This window comes from Chanodichthys erythropterus, chromosome 11 (assembly GCF_024489055.1).
Source record: "Chanodichthys erythropterus isolate Z2021 chromosome 11, ASM2448905v1, whole genome shotgun sequence".
Lineage (NCBI taxonomy): Eukaryota > Metazoa > Chordata > Actinopteri > Cypriniformes > Xenocyprididae > Chanodichthys > Chanodichthys erythropterus.
The window spans coordinates 56,982,497-57,001,879 of NC_090231.1; the positions used below are offsets into that span (position 1 = coordinate 56,982,497).

General features: G+C 32.0%; 1 protein-coding gene across 1 annotated transcript in view; it reads left to right on the top strand.

Annotated features, from left to right (window-relative positions):
• Window positions 1-1,444: 1,444 nt before the first annotated feature.
• The window catches only part of mrvi1 (murine retrovirus integration site 1 homolog), a 73,524-nt gene continuing 55,585 nt past the window's right edge, over window positions 1,445-19,383 (top strand). The window contains exons 1-16 of the mRNA XM_067401228.1: window positions 1,445-1,463; window positions 1,541-1,711; window positions 1,797-1,901; window positions 4,165-4,345; window positions 4,440-4,492; window positions 5,201-5,261; window positions 6,429-6,587; window positions 6,901-7,018; window positions 7,113-7,163; window positions 10,470-10,526; window positions 10,609-10,668; window positions 10,759-10,814; window positions 12,144-12,237; window positions 12,908-13,039; window positions 15,151-15,245; window positions 15,326-15,863. Coding sequence (XP_067257329.1) covers window positions 1,546-1,711; window positions 1,797-1,901; window positions 4,165-4,345; window positions 4,440-4,492; window positions 5,201-5,261; window positions 6,429-6,587; window positions 6,901-7,018; window positions 7,113-7,163; window positions 10,470-10,526; window positions 10,609-10,668; window positions 10,759-10,814; window positions 12,144-12,237; window positions 12,908-13,039; window positions 15,151-15,245; window positions 15,326-15,863 — 1,926 coding nt within the window. The 5' untranslated portion in view covers window positions 1,445-1,463; window positions 1,541-1,545. The remainder of the gene's footprint in view (window positions 1,464-1,540; window positions 1,712-1,796; window positions 1,902-4,164; window positions 4,346-4,439; window positions 4,493-5,200; window positions 5,262-6,428; window positions 6,588-6,900; window positions 7,019-7,112; window positions 7,164-10,469; window positions 10,527-10,608; window positions 10,669-10,758; window positions 10,815-12,143; window positions 12,238-12,907; window positions 13,040-15,150; window positions 15,246-15,325; window positions 15,864-19,383) is intronic.

Here is a 19,383-nt window from a genome sequence, read left to right on the forward strand (position 1 = left end):
TTGTATTATATAGATACATAATAATAAGAAATATACAATTAAATGATAATGTATAATTATATATACAATTGTAATATAATATTATATAGATAAATAATAATAATAAAAATAAAAAATGACAAAAGTATAATTATATCTGAAATTATTAGATATATATATATATATATATATATATATATATATATATATATATATATATATATATATATATATATATATATATATTATTATATAAATTATATAAGTATAACTATAATTATATATAATTAATTATAGTATTATATATAAAAAATATTACTACTTCTAATGATAATAATAATATAACAAATAAAACAATATGATAATATAATATTATATAGATAAATGATAATAACAATATCTAAAAGTATTATTTAATATTAAATAGATAAATAATAACAAGAAGAAACATACAATTAAATGTATAATTACATATAAAATTGTAATATGATATTATATAGATCAATAATAATAATAATAATAACAAATGTATAATATGATAATTGTATACTTATATACTGTATATAAAATTATTGTATATAGATACATAATAATAAGAAATATACAATGAAATGATAATGTATAATTTTATATAAAATTGGAATATAATATTATTAAGATAAATCATAATAAACATAATCTGATAATAATACAATTATATCTAAAATTATATCAAAATATTATATATATATATATATATATATATATATATATATATATATAGCAAATAGATTATATTATAATAGTGTAATTATATCTATAATTATAGTATTATATATATAAAATATATATAAATATTACTACTTTTGCTAATGATAATAATAATATAACAAATACAACAATATGATAATATAATATAATGTTATATAAATAAATAACAACAACAATAATGTTATTATTATTATTACATTGAGAGAAATGCTTTGGAGGTTGGATATGTTTGAAGAAATGAACAAGGACATTAGTGGTGGTGCTAATAAAGATGACTGGCCTTGAATCATTTGATATGGAAAACTGCTGAATAATGTTAATTAAAATGGTCCATTACATCATTGTTGTGTCCTGCTGGAAGCACACAGGCAGTGAATGGAGGGCGTTTGGGGGGAGGCAGACATGTCATCTGGTTTTGATGTGTGCCAGCGATGATGAAAAGAGGCGAAGATCAGCTGCTGCTCTCAGAAGCACTGAGATCTACAAGCAACAAGCATGTTTCACATACACAACAGTGGAAGAATTAACCATAAGAATGAAAAAAGGTATGTAATTTTCCATTGCAATGAGTATATATATATATATATATATATATATATATATATATATATATATATATATATATATATACATATTCATCATTCTATTATGTCTGATGTCTCAGCTGTTGTCAATATCATATTTCAGTAAAAGAATGAAACGGAAGAACACATCAGTCAATAGTTCTGGAAAATGTAAGTATGCCTCTTAATCAAATGAAGTGTATTGCGATACAGATATGAATTGAGTAACCGTTTTTTCTGGTTGTCAGAGACTATGGCCTCAGAGAAGCCGAATGGACACCAGAGATCTTCAGAGGAAGACATCGGGCCTCATCTGCCCTCTCTCAGGCTCGCATCACAGAATCGCAGCGTCCCAAGCCTTTCCGTTGACTCCGGAACATACTCGCTGGAGCCCTGCCATGTGCTGGAGAGCAGTGAAGGTGATCTGATGCTTAGGAGATTTCGTTAAGTGTTTTCTTAATGTGTGTGCAGCTGTGATTACAGTCATCTCACCTGTGACTTCAGATCTTACATCAGACAGGGCTCTGTGTGACTGTGCTGAAACAAATGGCTTTTCAGAGGAAGAGCTCCTGAACATAACTTTTGAAGCATGTGACACTACTGGCAAAGGTAAGACCTTCTCTCTCAACAGTGCTGTAGATGCTTATACGTTTAATAGTTTGGGGTCAGTATAATTGTATTTATTTTGTGACAATGATACCACTTATTGACCTGTTAAATCCATGGAATGAAAGAGCTTCAGTAGTGATGTTCGATTACTGAGCGAATCGTTCTTTTGAGACAGTTCACTAATCGAACTGAATCGAACTTTAGGTTTATTATGCAAGACGCACAGCCGATGTAACACATGTGACTCAAAAAGAAAATTCAAACTGCTTTTAATAGGTACTCTCTTTACCACCTGATTACAATTCCTACAAAATCATGTCATGATAAATGCTGTTTCAACTATGTTTTAATGACCATTTATGTCTGTATTAGTTACCTTAGCTTAGTTTATACACACATTTGCACTTACCCTACATGTATTCTCAATCATCTTTAATGTAATTATGTGTTAAATTAAGTTTTAAATATCCAAATATTTCAGTTATAAATAAAACAAATGGATGATGTCCACTTATTCATTCAATCATTATTATTTATTAAAGGATTAGTCTGCTTTCAAATAAAATTTTCCTGATAATTTAATTTGAAAGTGAACTAATCCTTTAATTAACAGTTAGGAAATTACATTCAGTTGGTTTTATTATGCACTAATGTGTTTTCGTTCACACTATATAGTAACCTATGCAAGTTAATATCATTTGTATATATTTAAGATAATCATTAACTGACAGTTTGGGGAGACCCAATTTCGACCCAATTTGTCATGACATCGCCAATGTCCAATATGGCGCTGAAATCTTGTGCTGATTCGGGACCCGGGTCTGTGCATCAAAGCCCCGCCCACATTCCCGCAGAATCAGTTAGTACAGTTTACTGCAGAACAACTCATTATGTAAATAAAATAAAATAAAATACACAGCTATGTAGAAATTATAATGTAGAAATGTAGAAATTAAAGCTTCAACCTCTTCATGAAAATCCCGAAAAAAGTCCAATGACTACTTCACTGTCAATCTCAGCTGTCAATCATGACGTCACACCCCCGTTTTTATAGCATCCAATAACTAAAACCAAATTTATAAAAAAAAAAAAAAAAAAAAAAGAATGCTTGAACTTACATCAGTGTGATAAAAACTACACAAAATGACAGAAACCATCTTTGGAAAGAAATTATTTGAAGTGTAATTTGATTGTTTAGTTTGTCTCACGTCACATAAGATTACATGGGGAGGGCGGGGTTTATGACCTATACTGCATCCAGCCACCTGGGGGCGATCAAGACGCTTTGGCTTCACTTTTCAGGACTTGTGCGGCACACTTGTTTGGGAGTAACGCATTACAAGTAACATGTATTACGTAATCAGATTACTCTTTTGATGTAACGAGTAAAGTAATGCATTACTTTATAAATTTAGACATTAATATTTGAGTTACTTAAAATATGTTACATGTTACTTTTCAGTTTAAATTAAATTAAATCAAAATGAATTTGCTCTACTCCATAACATAGTCACTTAGACATGCCCGGGAACAGATCAAAAGTACAAAAGTAACAAAACACATTACATTTTCAACTTTCAGTAAAAAGAGTTGTGTAACTCGTGATGTTAAGAGATCTTTTTTATGGCATACATAGCTCTAAGAAATATTTTAAGTGTTCAGAATATAATAATATTCTAAATGTCATAAAAAAAACAAAATGAAGGTGCATGTTATATAGGGTATGTTGTTGAATGCATTAATGCGTTAAAAAAGGTTCTTTTCAGTAAAAAAACAAACAATCAAACACCTGCGAGGCCTGAAAGAAAGCAAGCCTCAGCCAGTTGGGAAAAAGTAACACAAAAGTATCATAACACATTACTTGATAAATTAGTAACTTGATAAATTAGTACGTTCCCCAACACTGATCAGAAGTGACAGCAAAGACATGAGCATTGTTATGTTTCAAATAAATGCTCTTCTTTTGAACTTCTATAAATCAAAGATTCCTGAAAACAAGTATCACGGTTTGCACAAAAATAGGAAGCAGCACAACTGTTTTCAACATTGATAATAATAATAAATGTTTCTTGAGCAGCAGATCAGCATGATTTCTGAAGGATCATGTGACACTGAAGACTGGAGTAATGATGCTGAAAATTCAGCTGTGATCACAGGAATACATATTTTAAAATATGTTAAAACAGAAAACGATTCATTTAATTTGTAATAATACTGACTCCAAACTTTTGGACAGTAGTGTACATCTCTCTGTTCCCTACAGGAGAGGTTCAGGCCTCCACCGTGGTGCAGTATCTCCAGGCCATGACGCTCCAAAGCTCCGGCCACGACAAGCTGACCACTTTACAGCACATGCTGGACCCAGAGGACCAGGACCCGCCTGTTAGCAGGGACGTGTTTCATGCCACCATGAGAGAGTGGATCGCCCAGTGCTGCCAAGATGGGTGAGAGATACGGGCAAACACAATGCCAGGGTTGTGACTCTGTATGATGTGATAACTTTAAATAGAGATATTATAAACATTGCATTTCATACAGATCTCCTGCGGATAAAAACCAGGCAACAGGATCAGCCTTAAGAAAATTATCTAGTAAGTGAATAATAGTCAAGGCTTACACCTCCATTTAAAAGCTTGCTTTTTAAAATGTTTTTGTCTCGTCTGCTAACTAAGGATGCATTTATTTGATTAAAAATACACTAAAACAGTAATATTGTGAAATATTATGACAATTTTAAAGAACAGTTTTCTGTTTTAATAATTATTAAAAATGTAATTTATTCCTGTGATGGCAAAGCATCAAGCTCAAAAAACATGTATTATTATTAATGCTTAAAAAATATTTTTTTTTTTTTTTTTTTTTTTTTTCAAGGATGCATTAAATTGATCAAAAGTGACAGTATAGACTTTTATAATGTTACAAATGATATTTATATTTCAAACAAACACTGTTCTTTGGAACTTTCTAATTATCAAAGAATCCTGAATAAAAAGTATGACAGTTGAAATGTTGAAAACACGCTTAATATGTTTGTGTAAACTTTTCTTTGATGAATAGAAAGTTTTAGCATTTCTTTGAAATAAATAGAAATCATTTGTAACATGATAAATATCTTTACAGTCACTTTTGATAAGTTTAATGCATCCTTTTCTGAATATTAATTTATTAAAAAAAGCAAAAAACATTTACTGACCTAAAAATTTCGAATGGTTGTTTTAAGTTAATAAATGTTCATGCTGTATGTAAAATTTGTAACTGTGACATTTTAAACTCAAACTCAGTCTCATTCTGTTCCATAGGGACTGAATATCATCTTCCTTTAAATGAGGCCACGTTCACAGATGGAGCTGAATGTCATTGGTTGGTACATTTTAAAGCCGCACTCATTTTGATTTCATTGGGTTTTTAGAGATGCACGATTCTGGATAAACTGAGAATACCACAATTCCCTGAGAATAGGCAATTTTATCTGTATAGCACATTTCATAAACAATGGTAATTACGCAAAGAAGAACTAAATACATAATAATAAAAATGGAATGATTAAGAAATAAAAATAACAGTAAAAACAGAGAATACCACTATCTGGAAGAGTTAGAAAGTTTCAAGGAGTTTTTTGTTGTCCATCAGAGCGGATCTAAATGGATCTTCCTAACGCAGAGGAATAACTATAAAAATATTTTGTCAGGTAGCTGTGCGTTTAAACAGTACCCTTACAGACAAATCTTCCTGGACTAACTCTGTCAGAGCTCCATCCAGGGATAACAAATACTTACTTTCTCCCAGCTCTTTCAACCTGACAGCAAATGCATTAAAAGTAATAAAAAGATGATACATAAAAGATTGATATAAAATGCATTAAAAATGAAAAAAAAAAGAAGAATTAAAAGAATAAAAAGATTCTCCCACAATTCTGAACAGACAACTAAACAAAATAACAAGTAATTTACCAGAGATTCTGAAAAAATGTTAATTGCTTCAGTCTATTTAAAATTTCTAATAATCTGAATTGGTTATTAAAAAAAAAAAAAAAAAAAAAGATCAGGTTGAATGAATGATTCAATGACTCACTCATAAATACTTCACTAGTTTCATTACTAGATGAATCAGCCTTTTGAACGAATATCTTGAATGAATGATTCAATGACAAATAAATTGTTTTACAGTCACTCGTCGTCACATAATGGCGTAATGATGTAATCAATATAATCGTTATTTGAAGAGCCAAGTTACTTCAAAAGGTGATTTGCTCTATTATAATAATCAGTTTTTATATCTGAACTTTTTTGATCATTTGAATATTTACAACACAGAAATAACGATTCTGTGTGGTTGAAAAGACCTATAACTACATGATAACTGCAGCACGAACATAAATATGAATGTTCCCGTGTGATTTCGCCAGAGGTTTGATAGACACAAGCGAATCAGTGTCCTTTATCGTGTGGTTGTTTGAATCGAGATGCCGATCTTTTAAGCAGCTGTAACGAGCATCTGCGAACAGCCTCTGATTCTGTTTGTTTTCAGTGAGTCTGGAGATTTGTCAGGTTTGGTGGCTGAGCTCAAGCACACGCAGCACAGGTTGAGAGAACAGAACAGCAGTCTGCTGAGGAGCGTTTCTCAGTGTGAGGACACCATCCTACAGCTCAGTCTGGAGGTGTCAGAGCTGCACACCAAACTGGCCAGGTATCCACTCTAACCACAACGCTATCTACTGTAAGTCAGCATACGTGTGCATAAAATACCTGACAGATATCACCAACAGTGTTGGGTAAGTTACTGTAAAAAAAATGAGGTAATTAATTACTAGCTACTACATCTTCAACAGTGTAATTAGATTACTGTACTTTTTACTCTCTCTAAAAAGTATTGCATTACTTATTTGTAATTACTTTCAAACTAGCCATTATCAATATAAGTGATATAATACAATAAATAATCAATACAATATAATACAAATGTTTACATTTATTAGTTTTGTGTTGGTTAATGTCACCAGTGCGCAGCTGTTTGTGGTAAGAGCGAGGTCCCTCTCAGAGGAGCTTGATGAAAGCAGAAGTGCACTGAGGGAGAGCCAGGACAGAGCCGCAAGAGCACAGGCCAGCAACTCTGCATTAGTATGAATCATTATGCTAATGGTGTCATTAATACTGATAAATTTGGTTTTATAAATGACTGTTCTTACTCAATAACTTGACATTTGTCTTTTAGATAAAGGAAAGTGGACGCTTGAAAGCTCGAATCCAAATAACTGAAGAAAAGGTATTGACTTTGTCTTTATATTATTTTTATTTTTATATATATTCACCTCACCCAGTGCTATTTTTGTTTTCTGTCTTATAAAATACCCTGTTATTATTTCAGAAATATTTTGAGAAATAGCTGCAAACGAATCAAACTGAAACAAACAATTTCAGACCTTTTTTGCAAACACGTTTATTTAACAATTAGATCAAAAGATTGTGTATGGAAACCCATTTCCGCCACATCAGAAAAAAAAAAAAAAACATGCTTTGGTAAATATTAACTACAAAAAATAAAAAAAATCACAATTATAACATTTACATTTACATTTATGCATTTGGCAGACGCTTTTATCCAAAGCGACTTACATTGCATTATACTATACATTTGTATCTGAGTATGTGCAATCTCTGGGATTGAACCCATGACCTTGGCATTGCTAGTGCCATGCTCTAACCACTGAGCTACAGGAAAGCTGTAACATGTCTAAATTATGACATGTTAAGTCATTATTATTAATTTTGAGATATAAAAGTTGAAATTATGGCATATTAAGTCATAATTATGACATTCAGTCATAATTATGAGATACAAGTTAAAATTATGGCATATTAAGTCATGAAATAAAAAGTTGAAAGTATGAAATAAGAAGTTGAAATTATGGAATATTAAGTCATGAGATAAAAAGTCGAAATTATGATATAAAATGTTGAAATTATAGCATATTAAGTCATTATGAGATAAAAAGTCGGAAGTATGAGATAAAAGATCAAATTATGGCATATTAAGTCATTATGAGATAAAAAGTCGGAAGTATGAGATAAAAGATCAAATTATGGCTTATTAAGTCATTATGAGATAAAAAGTCGGAAGTATGAGATAAAAGATCAAATTATGGCATATTAAGTCATTATGAGATAAAAAGTCAGAAGTATGAGATAAAAGATCAAATTATGGCATATTAAGTCATTATGAGATAAAAAGCCTGAAGTATGAGATAAAAGATCAAATTATGGCATATTAAGTCATTATGAGATAAAAAGCCTGAAGTATGAGATAAAAGATCAAATTATGGCAAATTAAGTCATTATGAGATAAAAAGTCGGAAGTATGAGATAAAAGATCAAATTATGGCAAATTAAGTCATTATGAGATAAAAAGCCTGAAGTATGAGATAAAAGATCAAATTATGGCAAATTAAGTCATTATGAGATAAAAAGTCAGAAGTATGAGATAAAAGATCAAATTATGGCATATTAAGTCATTATGAGATAAAAAGCCTGAAGTATGAGATAAAAGATCAAATTATGGCATATTAAGTCATTATGAGATAAAAAGCCTGAAGTATGAGATAAAAGATCAAATTATGGCAAATTAAGTCATTATGAGATAAAAAGTCAGAAGTATGAGATAAAAGATCAAATTATGGCATATTAAGTCATTATGAGATAAAAAGCCTGAAGTATGAGATAAAAGATCAAATTATGGCATATTAAGTCATTATGAGATAAAAAGCCTGAAGTATGAGATAAAAGATCAAATTATGGCAAATTAAGTCATTATGAGATAAAAAGTCGGAAGTATGAGATAAAAGATCAAATTATGGCATATTAAGTCATTATGAGATAAAAAGTCGGAATTATGAGATAAAAGATCAAATTATGGCATATTAAGTCATTATGAGATAAAAAGTCGGAATTATGAGATAAAAGATCAAATTATGGCATATTAAGTCATTATGAGATAAAAAGTCGGAAGTATGAGATAAAAGATCAAATTATGGCAAATTAAGTCATTATGAGATAAAAAGTCGGAAGTATGAGATAAAAGATCAAATTATGGCAAATTAAGTCATTATGAGATAAAAAGTCGGAATTATGAGATAAAAGATCAAATTATGGCATATTAAGTCATTATGAGATAAAAAGTCTGAAGTATGAGATAAAAGATCAAATTATGGCATATTAAGTCATTATGAGATAAAAAGTCGGAAGTATGAGATAAAAGATCAAATTATGGCATATTAAGTCATTATGAGATAAAAAGTCGGAAGTATGAGATAAAAGATCAAATTATGGCAAATTAAGTCATTATGAGATAAAAAGTCTGAAGTATGAGATAAAAGATCAAATTATGGCAAATTAAGTCATTATGAGATAAAAAGTCGGAATTATGAGATAAAAGATCAAATTATGGCAAATTAAGTCATTATGAGATAAAAAGTCGGAATTATGAGATAAAAGATCAAATTATGGCATATTAAGTCATTATGAGATAAAAAGTCTGAAGTATGAGATAAAAGATCAAATTATGGTATATTAAGTCATTATCAGATAAAAAGTCGGAAGTATGAGATAAAAGATCAAATTATGGTATATTAAGTCATTATGAAGGGAAAAGTCGAAATTATGATATAAAATGTTGAAATTATGGAATATTAAGTCATTATGAGATAAAAATTCGGAAGTATGAGATAAAACATCAAATTATGACAAAAGTTAAAAATATGAGATAAGTCAAAATTGACAAACTAAGTTATAAACTAATTATGAAGAAAGAAAGAAAAAAGAAAGATAAACTAAGTATGACATATTAAGTCATAGTTGGGAGATTAAAATTTGAAATTATGAGAAAAAAAATCAACATAAAAAATTGTCATAATTGATTTTTGTTATTTTTCGAATTTTTGCCATAATTTCAATTTAGCATGTCAAAATTTCTCATTTTTAATGTCATAATTATGACTTTTTAATTCATAATTTTGACTTTTTGGTAATAATTTTGACTTTTTATGTCATAGCTTTTACTTAGTATGTCATAATTTCAACTTTTCATCTCTTAAATATGACTGTGTCATAATTTTGACTTTTCACCTCATAATTATGATTTACAAAAGCATGATTTTTTTTTTTTTTTTTCTTATGTTTTCTTAATTGACCAATCTGGCATTGCTAAATTGGCATTTAAAACACACATGACACGATTTCTGAAATAATATCAAGTAAAATAATTCTCTGGTCAGTGTATGATAATCTCCATAAACACAGTGATTTCTCACTTTACTGGAACACTGCTGTATTTTTGTCACAGTAAAATGGATCTAATGTAATGAGAACTACTGCTTCTGAATACTTCTGTTATTTATCAAGTCACAGTATCTTCCACAGAATGAAAAATTAACCCTTGAGAAGAACCTTGCAGAAGATCGAATGAACAAACTTAGAAGAGAAAACTCTGAATTAAGGGTGAGAGAATACTGAAGTGTGCAGTTAGTTTACTGGCCACAGGGGGAGCTACATTAACACTGTCTGATAATGTTTACAGGGAGAATTAGAAGAATCTCAAATGGTGCTGGCTGTGAAAAACAGGGACCTTACAAAGGTGATGATTGATTTTAGTCCTAGAAACAGCGTTGGCTACATGTGTGTCTTTCTTTATGGCATTTGTCCTTTATTCCACATAGAAAAACATCCTGCTGGAAAAGCTGAAGGACACTCACTTTGAAAGTCACAAAATTATCGAGGTATTCCATTGTTGAGTCCATTGGGAGCATGTGAAAGAATGGTTTGACTGTAGAGTGATGGCGTTGTGTTGTCTGCTAATGCATCTGAAGGGCCTGCAGTCAGAATTGATGAGACTACAAGAGCACTCACAGCAAGCACTCTTCAGGTAAACTCCACAGATGCACCTCTCTGTCGCGCTGCTATTTCAAAAGCAGGAACATTTAATTGGTACTTGTGAAAAGCAGCAAAAATGAGCCATTGTTTATGCTTTAAATCAGGGGGTTTCAAACTGGTGTCCGGGGACTCGAAGGGGGCCATAGTGCAAGAGTCTAGTGAAAAACTGTAAAAACTGTAAAAAAAAAAAAAAAAAAAAAAATATATATATATATATATATATATATATATATATATATGATTAAAATAAATGCAAAAAATGTAATGTAAACAAATAGATTAAAACAAATAGATAAAATTTAAACTGTGATTAGGTTAAATTAGATTATTAAAAGACTGTTATGGATTAAAATTTTGATTAATATAAATAAATACGAAATTTGATTAAAATTAAATAAATAAACAAACAAATAAATAATACATTTAACAGTATATTACAATAGTGAGTAAGAAAATATATAATAATGGAAATTAATTGAAACAAATTTTAGATTTATAATATTAATATATCGTAATTATTAGATAAAAAGCCAAAATTATGAAATTATGTCATAGTTATGAGATAAAAAGTTGAAATCATGACATATTAAGTTATAATTATAAGATGATAAGTTGAAATTATGAGATAAAAAAGTTGAAATTATGACATATTAAGCCATTATGACATATAAAGTCAAATTACGACATACTAGTAAATAATTTTGACTTTTTATGTCATTATTACATAAAAAGTTGAAAATATGACATATAAGTCGAAATTGACAAATTATAAACTAATTATAGAAGAAAAATGATAAACTAATTATAACATTAAGTCATAATTATGAGATTAAAATTTAAAATTATGATTTTTTTATTGATATAAATAAAAATAAATAAACAATAAATAAATAAATAATACATTTAACAATACATTACTATAGTGAGTAGGAAAAAATATAATAGTGGAACTTAATTGAAACTAATTTTAGATTTATAATATTAATATATCAGTGTATAAATTGGGTGTTTATAAGAGATTTTAGATTGAGGGTCTCTCACACGAGGATGATCATTTTAGGGGGGTCTGTGATCTGAAACATTGAAAACTCCTGCTCTAAATGATCTCAGAAACAGCTTCCATGTTTTGAGACAAAATATCAGCCTAATTTTGACTAGTCATTTTTCCCTGTGATAATAGAGGATTGAACTTTTGTTTTAATTGTGTGATAAAAAAGTAACTAAATCATCTTACATAAACAGTGGATTCATAGTTTTGTTTCAGGGCTTTGTTTAAATGTTCTGCTTCTTTGTAAAGGCATTTTCAAATGATTTTTGTCAGGTTAAATAAACGCCACATCATCTCTCGTGGACCACAGAGGACGGGTGTGACGAACCATGAGTCTCTGCATCATGAGATTCAGGAAGCTCAACCGGTAACAGTTCATTCACATACAGTATACTGCAGGACCATCCGCTTACAGTAGATTCACCCCCTGATGCATGAATTATTACATTCATGAACTCTTTTGAATGATGAATTTTAAAGTTGAACATCTGTTTACCCTAGTGGACAACTTGCATTTATTGTTATGTAATATAAAGCCTCTATTAAGCCACTAAAATACAACAATTGTTTTAAAAGATTTTAAATAACATACTATAATATGATCTTAGACATCTTTCCACCAGTAGGTGGCGATAAGTGACTGCCTTTATGGTCATACCCCTTTTATATAATAAGTGAATCATTCTGTTCAAAGCCACTAATTCATTCAGAAATGAAGCACTGAATTGATTCTGTTTTGGCTCCAGTTCTTGTGGTGGCCCAAAAATAGACTAAGAACTGGGAATATGTCCTTGAAATGTAAGATACTTGACTTATTGTGTATTGAACTGTTGCTTAAAAGCATTATCACACCTATAATCATCATGGTGTTGATCTGATTACCTAGTAGTCGGCCATATTGAACTTTCGAACGCAATTGTCCATAGTGGTTTAGATCCATGAATGGTTAAAAAGCCATCTGGTTTTAAACAATTTTACATGTAGACACAAAATGGATGTAGCTGTACAGTATATGTCTTCCTCTTCTTTTCTTTCAGTCCCAGAATGTGGCCGTGGAGTTGATTAGTGGCTCCCTCAGCCAGATCTTACCCAGCGTCCCCCAGAGAGCAGATATTCAGATCAAGCCTGTAGTGTTGTCCCATATACTGCATGCGCAACTCTCAGAGACTGTGAGAAACATACATACAACATCAACATAATACACTGCTGGGGTTTCTCTCAAATTACTAAAATAATAACAGAGAATGAAAGTTATTGTACAGTTTATTCATTTTATTATTCAGTACCACCAGAACTTTTTCTAGTTTTGGGATTTAAAATTGCTTGATTAGCTGTGGAGTATTTCAAAAACTGCAGCGATATTTGGAGTATTTTTTTGTGTGTTGTTGTCCAGTGGAAACCCATCATGGTGTACTTTTAATTAGTGACATTAAGAATACTATTACCTGTATTTTTTGTGCATAATAACTCAAAATGTTTGTCCTGTACAATATATAATATGACACATTTTAAATATGTTAATAATTGTCATTTTCAAAATTATATCATTGTCCTTTTTTTTCAAATTAATATTATTTTTACAATAGTATTATCAGTGACTGCATTTATTTGATATTTAAAAAAAAAGTGCACATGCAGTAAAATAATGTATTTCTTTGAATGTAATCTACTGGTAAAATCAGGCATTATGAGGACTAATATTCATGATATTTAGTATTATATATATAGTATCATTAAACCTCTAGAAGCTTATTAGGATAGAACAATATTTGGCCGATATACAACTACTTGAAAATCTGGAATCTACGGAAGAAGATTAGGGCCAAGCAGTAATAAAAAAATAAAACCATCACGAGATTAAAGTTGTTAAATTTCGAGAAAAAACTCGAGATAAAATGTTGAGAATAAAGTCATTAAATTACGAGAAAAAAGTTGTTAAATTATGAGAAAAATGTCGTTAAATTTCGAGAAAAACGTCCAGGTAAAATGTTGAGAATAAAATCATTAAATTATGAGAAAAAAGTCGTTTAATTACGAGAACGAATTTCTCATAATTTAACAACTTTTTCTTGTAATTTAATTACTTTTTTCTCGTAATTTAATGACTTTATTAACATTTTATCAACTTTTTTTCTCAAAATTTAACGAGTTTTTTCTCGAGCTGGTTTTATTTTTTTATTATTGCTTGGCCCTAATCCTCTTCCGTAGGAATCTGATGGTGCAAAAAAAATCAAAATATTAAGAAAATCGCCTTTAAAGTTGTCCAAATGAAGCCCTTAGCAATGCATATCCACTCACCAAAAAAAAAAAGAAAAAAAAAAAAAATCAACTAAAACCATAAAAAAAAATTGTTACTTGAAATTAAATAAATGTAAACTAAAAAAAAAAAAAAAAAAAAATATATATATATATATATATATATACAAAACTACAATATTATCTCAATAGGGCTTTTCACACTGCGCTTAACCCTCGGTTATCGTCGTTCTAAACACCACTTTAAAAGGTTAAAGTAAAGTAAAGTAAACACCCGGTTAAAGGAACTTTTCTCACTTGAAGTTTAGAACCAGGGTTAGCACCGCTTTTTACCCGGGGTTATGAATCCCTGCTCTGGAGCAAGGCTAGCACCACTTTTGTGGTGTTAACCCCACACTGCGGTGCCAAACTTGTACAGTGTGAAGCGATGCACTATTAGAATGTTACAGCTAAACGCTTAGCAACAGACAACCAATCACAGTCATGGAAACACTGCACATAAACAGTAAATTCAGAGGAAAAATGTCAAATGCTGATAGAAAACGCAACAATTTGAGTGAGAAAGAGACCGTTTCATTCTTACCTTTATAATCCGAAATGTCCATTAAGTATAAACTCCATAGTACAGTCAGCAATATGCGGATACGCAATGTAAACAGCATGCGTGCTGTGTTTATCCAGTCAATGACACTGACCCTGCAAATATGCAAATAAGAACGTTAATTCAGGGTTTAGTAATGTGAAAAGTGAAATGTCAGCTTATGAATACTTATTAATTGTTAACCCCAGGTAAATTATAAGCAGTGTGAAACGTGAAGCAAGATAACCCAGGATTTTGTTTACCCAGGGATTAGAATGACTCAGGGTTAACTGTTTCAAGTGTGAAAAGCCCTAATGATACTAGAATAACACTGCAGTCGACCCTTAAAATTAAAGTAATGTTTTTTCCCCGCTAACCCGGGGTTAAGGGCAGTGTGAAAAGCCCTATACAGTGCTTTCTTTCTTTGTATTATCTGCTCTTCAGGACAAAGTTGGCAACTGTGCAAATGAGAAGTTACAGAGACTCTCTCTGCAGGAACAACAGCAGCATGGAAGTTCTAGGCATCAGCTGGTGACACTGTAAGGAATCATTTCCATTATCCTCTGCCATCTTTTAACATTGCTTTCATTGCATGACGTGTTGTCCATCGGCTTTCCAGTCTAAAAGAGCTGGAGCTTCTTGAAGCCCCGCTGGCGGCACAAGGACAGCACAAGGCCAAGCGTGAGACGCAGGAAGCCCACATAGCGGCCGCCATCACCTGGTGGAGGGGCCAGACTAAGGAGGCCAAGAAAAGCCAGACTACCCAAGATCCAAAAGAGGATGTGGTGGACATGCAGAAACAGATCCAAAGCCTGGATGTTGATCGCACGAAAGCCCAGCGTGGCGTGAAGGTGCTTCTTCAAGACCAGGGAACGAGCACACAGGAAGATGCTCAGATTCATTTTAGGGATGTGGCTGTGATCACCGATTCATCAGCAGAGCGTTTGGCCAAAGAAGACCTGCTGAAGTCCCTGAGGAAAGTGGAGGACATGGTGGCGCAGGCCTTACGGGCAGCCCACGTGCTTATGGGCAGCGAGAAGAGGATGAAGGAGAGGATAGAGGCCATCAGCATAAGGGTGGAGAGAGCGCTGAGCCGAGCTGAAACCACTGAGAGTAAACTCAAAGCCCTGGAGGCCACGATCTCTGCTAACACACAGGTGTGGACTGACAAATGCATTTACACTGGCAGTCAAAAGTTTGGAATAATTAAGATTTTTACTTTATTTTTGATCAAATAAATGTAGCCTTAGTGAGCATAAGAGACTTTTGAACGGTAATATATGTAAAGTATTTAACCTGCATACTATGGTTATAATTGATCTAACATTGTTTGTTTTGTTCTAGTTGTTATTTAGGTCTCAATCTATGGCTACAGGCATCCTGGACTGTAGCTCAGCTGCCGTCACACCCTTTCCCACACCAAAGCCTCTAACTCAGGAAAGCACCCTCACTCCATTTTCATCCAAAAACGGTATTGTTTACCTCTGTAATTACTAAAAAAATTTCAAATGACAGTCTCTGAAGCATGATGCCAATTTTTAAGTTTTTGGTTGAATGATACGTCCTTGAATTTGATTGGTTGAGTTCTTGTTTGTGCATTTTAGTCAGTGGTTGAAAGTCAGAATAGCATACTAGCGTATAACACCGTGTCCTAACCAGACATGATGCGATAAGATTCCAGTGACAATAAATGTGTCTGTCCACACCTGATGCGACATGACAATGAGACGTGACAAAGTCAATCAAAAATCACAGCCAATCAGAAGAGCGTGTGGGCGGAGTCTCTCTGCAAGTGCAATGCACTCGCAATCAAATGGATAAGTACATATTCAAATTCATAAATATTACACCATTTTAACATTATTAAAACTACATACTGAGTGACTTTGTCATAGAATACACTTGTTTGTTCACACTGAGTTCACAGTTTGAACGTTCTTGTTTCCTTTAAATTATTTTCAAGATCTGAGTTGAATTATCCATTGTCGCTTGACTGTCGTTTGACTATAAAGGTCGCAAAAAAAATGATATTCAAACTCACAGTAGACACTTTTAATATGAAATAAAGCACATAATCATTATCATACTTTGTATGTTGTTGTTCCAATTGTGACGTTGCAGAAATAAAAAAAGGGGCCTTTGCACCGGAGGAATGTTTTCATAGTTACTATAACTATTGGCGGAAATACTTTTGGCGTGTTCGCACCGCATGAACTGGGAATAATTTTAATTATAAGGCTAGGATGGTTAGAGCCATTCGCACCACCAGTAGGAACTCTGAAGTGACGTAAGACGTTCTTGCTGCTCTGGTTGTTGTGCAGGACTTTTATTTTGACGGCACTGAGAATGCCAGAGCCTGTGCACACAATGCTCCCATTCTCCCATTCTAATACGATATTAGATAGAACTGTTAAACAAAGAAAGTAAACTTTACACTTGTGGGGTTAAAAACTGGCCAAGCCCAAAATGGCTTAACACTAAGCTTTTGATTGTCTCAACCACAAATTATTGGTCAGGAAATTAGCAGAATTTAAGCAAATGCACAACTTATATACTTATATTTATATTAGTAGTATTCTATTTAAAATTCAGGACACTACAATGCACTGTCTGACGCAATACTGTAGTAGACGGTTGCATGGTTATAATTTTCTCTCTAATATTATCAATTTTGCAAGTAACGAATTTCACAAAGTCATTACTGCTGTGCTGTTTGGAAACATTAGAAGTTGAAGCTTTATTACTTGTTATTTAGCCACTTAATCAAATAAATACCTAGGGTTGTGTTTTTTACTAAGACATTTGAAAAATACGCTGATCTAGCAGTTTTTAAGGCCTTTCTGTATGCAAAAATGCTTTCTTTCCATGAAATGCAAAAAACCTCCAGTTTTGTTTTCTTCCAGCTGCGCTCCATTTTTCTGGCTGCTCTCTTAAGGGCCCGGGTGTGCTTGTTGTACCACAGCGTTGGACTAATTTCCTTAATCTTCTTTAAAGGATTACTTCATATGTTCATGTCTTTCTTTCTTCCGTCGAAAAGAAATTAAGGTTTTTCATGAAAACAGTCCAGGATTATTCTCCTTATACTGAACTTCCAGATGGTTGAAGGTCAAAATTACAGTTTCAGTGCAGCTTCAAAGGGCTTTAAACAATCCCAGATGAGGAATAAGGGTCTTATCTAGCAAAACGATCTGTCATTTTTGAAAAAAAAAATTGTGCTCAGTGACCCATTTTTGTGTTGGTTTTGATGTTTGTTTTGGATCATTGTCCTGATGGAAGATCCAACCACAGCCCATTATAAGACTTCTAACAGGGACAGTCAGTTTTTTTTTTTTTTATCTGTTGGTATTTGATAGAATCCATGATACCATGTATCTGATCAAGATGTCCAGGACCTCCAGCAGAAAAATAGGCCCACAGCATTAAAGATACAGCAGTATATTTCATTGTGCACATGGGGTACTTTTTAACCCTGTGTGCACCAAACCAATCTTGAGTGTTTGCTGCTAAAAAAGCAAATTTTGTTTTGCTTCATCTGACTATAGAACATCTGAAAAGTAACTGACACTACTGGAACTTCAAACAGGATGGGTTCTATGGTCAGATGAAACAAAAAATTAGCTTTTATTTTGATAAGACCCTTATTCCTAATCTGGTATCGTTTAAAGCCCTTTGAAGCTGCACTGAAACAGCAATTTTGACCTTCAACCGTCTGGAGGCCATTGAAGTCCACTATAAGGAGAATAATCCTGGAATGTTTTTTATCAAAAACCTTAATTTCATTTCGACGGAAGAAAGAAAGACATAAACATCTTGGATGACACGGGGGTGAGTAAATTATCAGGAAAATTTTATTTGAAAGTGGACTAATCCTTTAAGTGCAAAGGAGCAACTGTGTCTAATGTGCTGGAAAAAAGAGAGTCAGTATTTTCTGTTGTAACATCGAGTTCTTCTAAGTTATCTGGTATGCTAAGGAGATGAAACTTTTAGGAAGAATATTTTTAAAGCAATCTTTAGTGGTAGAAGTGATAGTTCCATCATATTTGAAATAGTGAGGTGGTTTTGCAGCCTTGGCTAAATGTAGTATTCACGTGAATAGATAATGATCTGAGATCAAAACGGAAACACAAAGTCCAACAAACTGTGTGAAACAGAGTGAAACTGTGACAAATTAGAAATACTGCCTTGGCAACTAACTGAAATAAAATAAGTTGAATTAACACTAAATAGAAAAATAAAAACAAAGACTAGTAAAGTTGACAAGCACATAGCAAAATTACTAAAACATAAACTAAATTGAAAAAATTAAAACTGAAAATATAAGTTATTTCAAAATATTCATATATAAATAATACTAAAATAAAATTTCTAAAATAATACTAATAATCTTATGTAGAAAATAATGCACCCCTTCACCTTATCAAGTACTTTATGAATTATTAATCCCATGTTTTTATTACATTTTCGCAGATATATAAAAGGAGTTACAGCAGTTAAGAGATAGGGTGTCTAAAAAAGAGAAGAACAAGCAACACAACAGAAAGCACACACACAAAACATAAACCATCACCAGCCAATGCAATTGTCATGTTATGGAGGAAAAGCATGCATCCATTTAAAGAGGACCATCAAAGTGCTAAAGGCAATGACGCAGTGCACTGTGGTTGATATAATTGTGGT